The 12,280-nt window shown below is 39.1% G+C and overlaps 1 protein-coding gene across 6 annotated transcripts in view; it reads left to right on the top strand.

The window, feature by feature from the left end:
- The window catches only part of MAGI2 (membrane associated guanylate kinase, WW and PDZ domain containing 2), a 701,300-nt gene that overhangs the window by 496,865 nt on the left and 192,155 nt on the right, over nt 1-12,280 (top strand). For all 6 annotated transcript variants that reach the window (XM_020984495.2, XM_078154538.1, XM_078154537.1 and 3 more), the window contains one exon: nt 5,804-5,996. In XM_020984495.2, coding sequence (XP_020840154.2) covers nt 5,804-5,996 — 193 coding nt within the window. The remainder of the gene's footprint in view (nt 1-5,803; nt 5,997-12,280) is intronic.

Below are 12,280 nucleotides of genomic sequence, written 5' to 3'. Positions count from 1 at the left end.
CATTTGATCAAACACACACAAATACATGAAATAAGATGTACCACAGAACAATGCAGGAGACAATGTAGTACAATGGAAAGCGTGCTGGCTCTGAAGTCAGAGGAATTCAGTTTAGATTTTCCTGACACTGATTTTGTGGCCTTGGGTCAGTCACCTCACTTCCCTGGGTTTCAGTTTCCTTAACTGTAAAATGAAGAAGTTGGACAACATAGATTCTCAGATCCTTCCCCTTCTAAATCTATGGGTTTATATAGATACAAAAATAAAAAGTAATACTAGGAGAGAGGTACCAAAGGCTATGAGATCTGAGGCGTAAAGTTCATTATTCACTCAAAAAGAGTTTCATAAAGAAGGGGGAATTTAATTAGGATTTAAGAATGGAAATTCATCAGACGTAGGGAGATGGAGAAGGGCATCTTAGGCATGGATGACAGTATAACAAAGTCACAGAGGTTGAAAAGCACAGGGCCTGTTCAGAGAATAGAGATGGGAATGATTTGGCTAAGGTCTATAGGGAGGGAGTAGTACCAACCAATCTTCCTCCTCACCAATCAATTCAACCACAAGCCTTATTGTTTGCTGTGTCAGGCACTGTCATGGACAATCAATGTAAGTATGAATTCAAGGACAAACATGAAACAATCCCTGCCCTCAAGAAGCTTCTGTTCTATCATCATCATCGTCATCATCATCATCATCATCATCATCACCATTAAGGATAATTTAATTGCTCAAAGACATTACTAAAGATGAGGAAGAGAGCCAGCATCAGCTGCAGCTACCTTTCCCTTATTTAGTTCTGCTATCTCTTATGTTTCAGAGTCACAGGAAGCAATTCCGTACTTCCTATAGCAGTATACTTCTTTTTGAGGGGATAGAGTGATTAAACAAATTAGAGGAACAAGGAAGAAATTACCTTTCAGATCTACAAATGGGGAAATTTTCATAACAAACGGATAGAGAGGATGATAGAAGAAAAAAAAGACAATTTTGATTACCTAAAATTAAAAAAAAAAAACTTCACAAACAAAAATACAGGATAAAAATAGAAGAGAAACAGATAGCTGGGGAAAATACTTATATCATATCTCTGATAAAGGTCTCTTTTCCAAGATGTATAAGGAACTGATTCATTCTTATAGCTTGCTTCTTACAGAGTCTATGAAAAGGGCACATTGAGTGGAAATAGAGGACAGAAGCCATACACTTTGAGATTTAGCAATGTTCAGAGCACATTTAATGTGGTCTCTGAAAAGAGAGTTCTTACTGTTTCTGACCTAGCACCAAAGCAACTGTATTGACACCAAAATTAGCTGTTTTCCTAAAAATGGAGCTTACAATCAATTGGACGAATCGTGGTCATATTCCCAGCTTCTTTTCTGCACTCTGCTCAAAGTACATTAAGCATCATCTTTCTAAAAGTTGGCCTAACCCCAATAGCTCATCTGCTCCCTCCAGTAGGCAGGCCTCAAGTATTTGTGATTAGCTTTGGATTACATGGATTGAAGTTCATCCTTATTGTAATTGTTTAGATTTACGCTGGCTTTTTTCTCTCATTTGAATAACTTTAAGCATACTCAAGCTGAAAGTTACAAATTTAACATTTAAATTGGAATGCACAAGATTAAATCCCACTGAAGGAAGTAAAGCTAGAGATTACCAACTAGAGAATGGGAAACCTTGAAAACCAGCAAACTGAGCCAGGTAGGGAAGAAAGTTTCAGCTGTAAGGAAACCTCATAAGAACTGCCTTCCTCCTTCCATATAACGTAAATGTGGAGATAACATGTGAATCAGATAGGGTAGCCACATTGAACTGTCCAAACACTGTAAAGGAAGCATTTCAGACATTGGTCCCAAACCGCAGGAGGCCCCATAGGTTATAGCTGAAGGCTTCTGCTTTCATACATATAAAGTGGTATTGACATCTTATGGTACATATTAAACAAAACAGTGTTGTTTTTAGTAAATAATAAACAGCATGGCTCTAACTCAGACAAAACAAATGGGCATCTTTCCTACAAGAGGGAATGCTTCTCATAGTTAAATAACAATAGAAAAGGAAAGAAATGAAAAATTTCCCACAAAAATGGAACTTCCTGCTGTGAGCTGAGAAGAGATGGGAAAGCATTAAGATGGTGAGATTCAGGAAACAGTGCAGTGAAAAAAGACCTGGACAGCATTAGGAGAAAAATTGTGCAAAAGAACAGAGAGCAAGATGTAGATGGAGTCAATTGGGAAAGGGAGCAAGAGCAAGTCTGTGAAGGATTTTTTAAATGGAAAAACCTGAGTCAGGCTTTGACATAGGGTAAAGTTGTCACTTCCAACTAAAATAATCAGTGTCATGGAAGTGGAATTAAAGGTGGTGATAATACTACTACCACTAATAATAACAATAATAATAATAATAAGGAGGAGGAGGAGATTGATAACTAGCATTTACATAGCACTTTAAGTTTACCAAAGTCCTTTACTTCATCTCATTTTATTCCCATAACTTTCATCAGGTGGGTGTTTTTGCTACCCTCATTTTACAGATGGGGAGCCTGGGGCTGAGAGAGATTAACTGACTTGCTCAAGATCACACAGCTGCTTTGCATCAGAAGAAGTCTTGAACTAGGTCTCCCTGACCCCAAGACTGGCCTTCTATCCTTTCCATCACACTGCCTCTGGCCCTTGTACATTGCGTATTACATTCATTTAAACTTACAGCTCTACATAAAGGGCAGTCATTCTTATTTATCAAAGGTATTTATTTATTAACCATATGTGTAATCCTCTATGCACATATACAGAGACACTCTGCTTTTTTTCCACCTTCCTTCACTAAAGAATTTTCCATTTTGTGGAGAAGAAAAATATCTCTTAAAATTATTTTTAATGTATGTCTGAAATCAAAGACAGTCAGTGAGGAGGCAGGCATGACGCAATGGAAAGAACACTAGAGTGGGAGTTGGAAGAGCTGGCTTCAAATCCTGCTTCTTTTTTTATTACTTGGTTGACCCTGGAGAAGTCGATTAACCTCCCTGGGCTAACTTAGTTTCTTCATCTTTAAATGATGGGGTTAGACTAAATGGCCTCTAAGATCTCTTTCAACTCTAAATCTATGATCATATTACTTTATTTAAAACATTTATTTACTATTTAAATCACCTTGCATCCATCCTGAATTGGTGTTTCAAATATAATTAAATTATAAGTAAGCATTTCCATTTGATAGGCAAGTCCTTACTTTGAGAAATTCTAGTCCTCATAAAACTAGTATGGGGGAGAATCATCTTTAAACCCTACAAACAGGGCAGGAAAAACATGGGTCTGTTGCTGTGATCTTCCATTTTGCAGTATGTGTCAAAGCTGGAGCATGGGGCATAGCCTGCTTTTCCTCCCTTGAGGAAATACTTAGTATTCTGTTTTCTTCAGGGGCCAAGGGAGTAGTGATTTCCCAATGGGACCTTTCATTGTACATCTTTTGTAAAGACTGCCCCCCTTTCCCCTTACAGTCGTGGCTTTTTTCTGTGTGTATTCTGTTTGTTAGATGGCTTCTTTCAGTTGGTGTCAGAATGGTTCATTTGTGGAGAACATTCCCTTAAAAGGGATTAATTTACCAACCAGGAAGGAAGCCCACAGCAGTAAGTCCACAAACATTCCTTTCTCCAGGTAGCTAATGATAAACTCTCCCACCAATGTGCACAGGCAATCAAAAGGTCACAGCCTTCGTTGCGTAGGACTACCTAGATGCTTTTTTGTCGCTGTGTGCAATGGAGTTGAGTAAACCTTCATTTTAACTAGGTCTCGTACAAAGTACTTTTCCAACTCTTTGAAGCACTCCGTAGTGGGTTGAACCTTTTGAAGAATAAATTGGAAGTCTTTAAAAAGAAACTCATAAATTCAGCTCAGCATGACTGGAAGGGAAAAAATGAAGAATGTAAAAAATCAGGAGGGTGCTGAACTGTGGCAAATTTGGGGGCTGTTTTACAGGTAAAGAAGTTTTCTCTAAATCCAGTCTAAAACAGAAGAATTGTGACTTCCTATAATAATAGCAATGAGTCACTTCATTAAAATATCATGTTCTACTTCTTGCCCATAGAAGATTCCATTAGTTTAGTTTTGTGTGTGTGTGTGTGTGTGTGTGTGTGTGTGTGTGTGTGTGTGTGTCAGGAGCTAAAGGAAAGAAATCAGATTCAGTATTGGAAATGTCTAGGCTTAGGAATGAAAAAAGCTAGTGGCTTGCCTAAGGTTTTGAGAATTGGACTGTTAACTTCACTCATATCATTCAGAATGGCCTGTCTACACAACAGTCAGTCAGTGTGTTAGTCATTTAAATTATATTGCCAGGTTGCTATGTAGACATTCTGCAGTGAGCAGACCCCTTTCCTACCTCAGCCATTGCTGTTAACAATTTCATCATCATTCACATGACAGTTAAAAGACATAAACCTAATTGTAAATTCTCAATCTAAATACATTGTCTGAAACCAAGGTTTTAGGTCATGACTGACTTGAAGTTTAACTTGGGAGACAGATGCAGGATCTGAAAGCTTACTTAGCACATTGTTCAGCATTTAGTAGGCTCTTAACAAATGCCTTGAATGACTGGCTGGATGAAGCAAATAAATAAACCAGGTTGTGGGCAAATAATAACTTACATGGAGATTAAAACACAACCTGGAGAATTAGTGGCTCTGAAATTTCTTCAAGTTATTAATAATCACACCACAAAGATAATTGCATCGTGACTTATTCATTCATCAAACATGTAGTAAGTATCTAATGTGTTCATTGCACTGTGCTAGGTGCTGAGATAAACAGTTTAGCTAAGACAGTGCCGCATTTATGACATTTGCTTAACAGCTCAGTAGCAGGATGAGACACAAACACAAATAATCATGGGAAATTGAAATGAGAACTGACAAAAATCTATGGACTGGCAAAATTGTTCACAGGCCAAATGGATTATTACCAGCAGGATTGAAATATGGACACCTGTACCCTTCCTCTTCATAAACTCCAATGAAAGCTGAAAACCTAGATTTTACCCTCCCTGAAAATGACGACCAGATTCTGGGGAATAGCTTTTCCAGACAAGGAGACATTCCTCCTAGGTGCTATGCACCTTTAGATAAAAAACCCAAGTTGAGAGATTATTCCTTGGTGGAAAGAACTGCGCAACTATGTTGTTTTGACTGGGCCACATTGGGTTAAGAGAAAAGACTGGAGCAGGGTTTGAGAGGTTTTGGAAGTGGTAGACTCTTAGAGAAAGCCACCAAACATATTTTTCTACCTACTTTCATCTTCCTGAAACACATGCCCCAAACCTACTTCTTTACTCTGTGATAGTCCAAGCAATCCTTCTTCCTTGGCCAGGTCAGATCCATCCAAACGGGAAAATGCTGTTATTGTTTTTAACGTCAGATCTTGTTTTAACCAACTTTATTTTCAGAATGTAAAATAAGAATTTGTATTCATACACTATGCTCACAACCGCTAAGGATTTTTCATAAAGTCAGAGTTTATATTCTCTAAGGCAAGAGTCAGTTTTAAATGTAAAAATAATTCTTGGCTTATGGGCCTGAAGGAAACAAACAGGGGACGGAGAAGGAAGGGGAGAGGGATTGGGCCTGAAGGAGCCATAGTTAGCTGACCTCTACTCTAAGGAATGGAAAGATTTGCACACCAGAGATAGAACCTTGTCCTGTATCTCCAACCCCAATTGTCCTCCATGGTGGGGGAGTATATGGAAAGAAGGCAGAGTATGGAAGGATGTGTTTATTTAAGCATCATTTTCTTTCTCGTTAATGTTCTAGATTTTGATTGGAGCAGTCATTGCCATGGGCTCCGCAGACAGAGATGGGCGCTTGCACCCTGGCGATGAGCTGGTTTACGTGGATGGCATTCCTGTGGCCGGAAAGACACACCGATACGTTATTGACCTCATGCATAATGCAGCCAGAAATGGACAGGTGAACCTAACTATAAGAAGAAAGGTGATGTCTGTAGGTATGTGGCCAAAAACTGGGTTGGGGAGTAGAATTATAAGGGAAGGAAACTTCCTGAAAAAAAAAAAATCATTAGGAGTCAAAACAAATTATTAAAGTAGTTGATTGTTTTCGTTTTAGGAAGAATCTTACTGCTTAAATATATTACATGGTTTTTTTTGTTTTCTTTTGTATTTTTAGTTTTTAATTGCTCACATTTATACCTCAACTACAAAAAAGCCCCACCTCTTACTTATAATCATTAAAGATTTCCAGTAAAGGCTGATGCTAATTCAAGGAATGCATGTAATTTAGTGAATGGTGGTTATAAGTGGGAAACTACAGTAGTTGAAAATACATCTTTGGAGAAAAATGGCCCTCCCTATGTATCCCAGCTGAGTTCTATGGCCTTGTGACAGTATAAAAGCTAACCAAGAGGGAAAATTGACTTTCGTTGTAAGGTCAGATAAAAGGTAGCAGTGAATGTGGTACTCAAATGTAGGAAAGGACAGCTGTGTCTAACTTTGAAAAAAACATAATTTACAAAAAAAAAATCACACTTACAGAACAGATAAATCAGAAATAATTATTCCCTTTACATTGGGATTCCTTACTTTACAAAAGGATTCATCACAGACTTCTTTTAAGCCTCTAGCAGCCATATTTATAATATGATTGGACTTAGAAAAGGAAATAATAATACAGAAATCTTTCAGGGACACAACTATTATGTACATAAAATGGGAGCACATTTATACCTTTATGCTTGATTTTTTAAAAAATAACAATTTTCTAAAGATTTCGTAGCATCACTATTATTAGGATGGATGAGCGTATAGTGGTATATTGGGAAAAGTGCTTGATTGGTAGTCTGTGGACCTGGGTTTGAAACCTGCTTCTGCTACTTGTTACCTATGTGACCTTGGGCAAATCACTAAACATTTTGGGGTCTCAGTTCCCTTGTCTCCAAAATGAGAAGGTTGGACCCAGCCCTAAGTCTCTTCCACTTCTAAGTCAGTGCTCATCCTTTGATTTGTAATCTATTATTCCATGAGCTTGGTGTTTTGCCCTCAGGTGCTGTATGGCTCACCACGACTAAGATTGGCTTAGACAGTGATTCTCAGTTGATTGTCCATCTATCAGTTAAGACATGAGATAAACAACCCATCTGACTCCAGTTTATTTGCAGTGGAAAGAATATTGGCTCTGGAGTCAGAGAAACCAGGGTTCAGATCCTACCTCTGGTGGGACCTTGGGCAGATCCCTTAATCTCCCTGGGTTTCTGCTTCCTGATTAGTAAAACAAAGGGGTTGGATTATATATGGTTTTTGAGGTTCTTCAGCTCTAAATCTACCCACCTCTCAAATGCTATGACTTGCCCAACATCACATAAATAATAACTAAGGGCAGAGGCAGAATTTGAAAATATATCCTCTAGTTTCAAATCTAGCATTATTTTCTATCACACCATGCTGTTTCCTGTGTCAGAGGCAGGATTTGAACCCGGATTATTTGGAATCAAGAGCCAACTCTACCTGCTATTCTATACCATAATTCACTGCTATAAAATCGTTAAATATCAGAGCTAAAAAGGGCCTTAGAGACCATTTGGCCTGAACCTTTCATTTTATAGCTGAGAAAACTAAAGCCCAGGAAAGTGAAGTCACTTGCCCAAGTTATTACAGAGAGTCCATGACAGAGCCAAAAGGTCTCCTCTGTCCCAAACTAGCCATATTTCTGTTCCCCAGGGCTGCTTCCTCAGAGCATTCACATTTATGATGGTACCTTTTTTTTTTCATGAGCCTACATCTGATTCCGGAATTCACAAGCTTGTATGTGTGACCACTTTTAATTAGAGAAGTAGTTATCATCTATTTGTTGCTGGAAAAGTTGAGATTTAACAATCAGATAAAAAGCCCTTTCTTTCCTTCTCTCTGGAAACTAGACTTGAAGTTAGAGCAATCACTTAAGAGGGCTGGGCAGAAGACTTGTCAGCCCTCCCCAGAAGACAGCCATATATCTTGTATAGTGTAGAGGTTTTGCTAAGAGGTACCATTAGTCTCCTGAAATTCCTGGCACACCACTTGACCCTCCAAAGTAAAACACCTTGAATTATGCCTTATCCTTGGGAGTGATGCCAGGAAGAAGGCAGTATTGGCCTGGCTACCATTTAATTCTCTTTCTTCCTGAAAAATGATCTTTAATAACAGTCATTTGGGGGTAGGAGGGAAGGTTCCATGTGCTGGGTGTTTGGGAATCCAAACTTGAATTAAAATGATACCTGATTTACATGGAAATATATTGCAAAATGCAAAACTAATGCAGCATCATAATTTCATGTTCCCCTTGCCTCTGGCTGATTATTGCAAATTAAATTTTGTACTCATCAGCCCAAGCTGTGAGGGTTTATGCCAAATGCTGTAAAGATACATTTGCACAATTTGTGAAATATGTGACTTCTGCGGAGGTGCTCTTTGCTGCAATTTTTTGCCGGCTTTCCAGTTAGACTTTCAAGTGTAATTCATATTTGAAAATGTTATGTGACAACTGCTCATTTGTACCTGGAGGTTTTTCCACCTTCTATTCCCTCATCTTTGAATGTAGCATTAGTGGGGGATGATTGAGCTCGGCGAGGACACTTTGGTAACAGTAAATGTCTGCAGAATGAGTGGAAGAAAGCCATGGGGAAGAGAAAAGATTTTCCTTCGCTGTTATTGTTTCAGCTGGGGACAGTCAGCAGCCTTCAGAGCTTCTAACTATCTCACTTAGAGAAGGGATACAGATTTTTATTTTTTATTGATTTATTTATTTGTTTATTTTGCTGAGTGGATGATTTCTTGCCAAGCAAATGCAATGACTGGGAGGTACAAGTCCAACATGTGTTCAGAGGGGTCAGGCACTGGAGAAAAGCTGAGCAACCTTAGCTTATAAAAAAAGACATAAGACAATTGAGAGGAGAAGTGTTGCTATGGCACTGGAATTCGGAAATGAAAATAGTAATAATATTAAAATAAAAAGAGTCAGTAGGAAAAGGATGCAAGGAGGTTAGCAAAAAGGATTAAACTCTTTGTTTTCATTCTTACTAGTAATAGCTAGCATTTTTATAGACCTTTAAGGTTTGCAAAGTACTTTACATGTGTTATCTTACGTAATCCTCACAACAAACCTAAAAGGTAGGTGCTATTATTATCCCCATTTTACAGATTAGGAAACTGAGGCTTAGTGTCACATAGCTAGTAAATGTCTGAGGCAGGATTTAAACTCGGGCCTTCCTGACTCCAAGTCCAGCATTCTTGCCTCAGCCTCTACAAATTACCTATCCCCTTGCAATCTGGCTTGTACTCACCTTGTTGTTGTGGTTGAGTCATTTTTCAGTCATGTCCAACTCTTCAGGACCCTATTTGGGGTTCTCTTGGCAAAGACACTGGAGTGGTTTGCCGTTTCCTTCTCCGGTTCATTTTACACATGGGAAAGCTGAGACAAACAGTGACTTGCCCAGGGTCACATGGCAAGCAGGTGTCTGAGGTCAGATTTGAACTCATGAAGATGAGAATTCCATAGCCCAGCACTATCCACTGTGCTACCTAACTATCCCTGTATTCAACAGAAACTACTCTGTGAAATAACTAATAACTAACCTTCACATCCAATGGGCTTTTTTCAGTCTTCGCAATCTTTGATCATTCAAACATCTAACCCTATTGATCATTCCTTCCCTCTAGACCTTCTGTCTTCTCTTAGCCTCCATGCCCTGAATTCTCATAGTTTTCCTCTTCTATCTCTAACTGGTGGTGTATTGGATAAAGTGTTGTGGACTTAGAATCAGAAAAACCTGGATTGAAATCTGGCCTCAGACACTGATCAGCTGTGTGACCTTGGACAAGTCACTTAACCCTGGTCTGCTTCAGTTTCTTCATTTGTAAAATGGAAATAATGATAATAGCACCATCACCCAAAGTTTTTGGTGTAAAGCACTTTTTAAACCTTAAGAGCCCTTAGTTGTGATATTCTTATTGTTCGGTCATTTCAGTCATGTGTGATCCCATTTTGGGTTCTCTTCTCAAAGATACTGGAATGATTTGCCATTTCCCTCTCCAGCTCATTTAACAGATGAGGAAACTGAGGCGAACAGGGTTAAGCAACTTGCCCAGAGTAAGTGTCCGAGGCCAGATTTGAATTCCAGTCTTCCTGACTCCAAGGCCATCACTCTATCCATTTGCCACCTAGCTGCCTTCATACAAATGCTAGCTATAATAATTAGAGGAAGATAATAATGAGTAACAAAAACTATCGTGATAATGATAAAAGTAATAATATAAATGCTAGCTAGGATCACTATTTTTATCATTATTATGCTGGTTTTGGTTACTGTTATTGTTATTATTATTATCTTTCTCTTCTTGTACAATAAAAAGTAGAAATTCCCCAAGGTTAGGGCCCTTGATCTTTATCTCTTGTTACAACGACACCTGCAGTGACATCATTCCCGTCCATGGCTTAAAATATCATATATTCTGCAGCAGAGAAGAGGTAGCAGCAACTAAGGGCCCAGAGTGGCACAACTTCCATAGGTAGGCCTAATGCAGGGAGACCAGGAGACCAGGGCAAATGCAAGAAAAGAAGACGTAGGCAGGCCCCCGGGACTCATGGCAGAGAGAGAAACAAGAACTCTTACAGCCGCAATGATAGTCAAAGGTTAAGGGATATTTCATGAAGAAAGGCAATCATTTGTTTCTGCAGAAACACAAAGGAAGACCCGATAACCCCCAATATAATATTAGCTAAGATTTTTATACTATTTTACATAGGTTATCATATTTGGGCCTCACAATAACCTTAAAAGGTGGGTAATTTTGTTTTATTGGTTTTTTTTTAACTTGTAATATTAGCAGATCCTGACAAAACTCCCTCAGCCAATGCCAAGGATTGCCTTCTCTGCAATTTACAGACTTACAGTAGGGGTTCTTTATCTTTTTGGGTCACAAACCCCATAAGCCATCTCATGAAGCCTATGCACCCCTTTTCAGAATTAGATTTTTAAAAGCATAAAATAAAATACATAGGATTGCAAAGGAAACCAGTGATATTGAAATAAAGGCATAATTATTTTTGTCCCCTCCAGGTTCATGAACCCTCTGAAATATATGGATCTCAAGTTAAGAACCAGTCTTAGAGAGTTGTCTGAGTACCCTGAGAAGTGGCTTGTCCAGAGTTATATAATCAGACTTTAGTCAGAGGTCCGGCTTTAACCCAGGTCTTTCTGACTCCATAGTCAGCTCAATTTGTTGTAGTTCACCCTTCATTCTCAGAGAGGACCGATGACCTCAGGAGGGTGATGTCTGACTTGCAAGTGAATTGGATTTAAGTGAGGCAGGGCTGTGCAAAGTCACCAGCCTCATTCTCTCCTCCAGAGTCATCGAAATCAGCTCTCCAACCCACTGCACCAAGCTGTAGTAGCAGCTAGGTGCTGTGGTGGATAGATTGCTGGGGTTGGACTTAGGAAGCCTTGAACACAAATCCTGCCTCAGACACTAGTTGTATAACATCTTCAGTTTCCTTTTCTGTAAAATAGGGATAACATAACGACTTCCTTGAAGAGCTATTTCAAGGATTAGTGAGATAGCATATGTAACATACTTTGAAAACCCTAAAGTGCTAAATAAATGCTAGCTATCATTATCATCCCCATTTTTCAGATGGGAAGACTGAAGCTTGGAAAGGTTGATATGACTTGCCCAAGGTCACACAGCTAAGAAATGATGAAGACAGGTTTCAAACCCCACGTCCACCTGCCACACTGGCTGTTAAGGTTACATAGCTTAGCATATGAGAAAGATCCTCTCTCTATCTTTTTGTCAGTCTCTGACTTGTCTGTCTCTCTTAGTGCAAGTACAGCGATAACTGGCTTGCTTGACACAATCAATCATTAGACTGCCCAATGAGTTCTAGTTTCCAACGACATCAAGAGTACCTCCAGGGACAGGTAGGTGGCTCAGTGGGTAGAGCACCAGCCCTGAAGTCAGTAGGACCTGAGTTCAAATCTGGCCTCAGACCAAACACTTGACACTTACTAGCTGTGTGACCCTGGGCAAGTCACTTAACCCCAATTGCCTAAAAGTGAACAAAAAAAAGGAGCATCTCCAGATCCATGGATCTATGAAGATAAGCTGTGTTAAGCCAAGAGTGTAGTTTATAATACATTCAAATACTCTGCCCAGAGCTTTAGACCTATAGCCATGCTTGCCCATACCTCAAACTCACCATGTCTAAAACCCAACTCACCATCTCTCCTCCCCATTAAAAAAA

Source organism: Phascolarctos cinereus, unplaced genomic scaffold, assembly GCF_003287225.1.
Source record: "Phascolarctos cinereus isolate Bilbo 61053 unplaced genomic scaffold, phaCin_HiC Scaffold_1;HRSCAF=81, whole genome shotgun sequence".
NCBI classification, from domain to species: domain Eukaryota; kingdom Metazoa; phylum Chordata; class Mammalia; order Diprotodontia; family Phascolarctidae; genus Phascolarctos; species Phascolarctos cinereus.
This window is presented reverse-complemented; position numbering and strand designations above follow the sequence as displayed.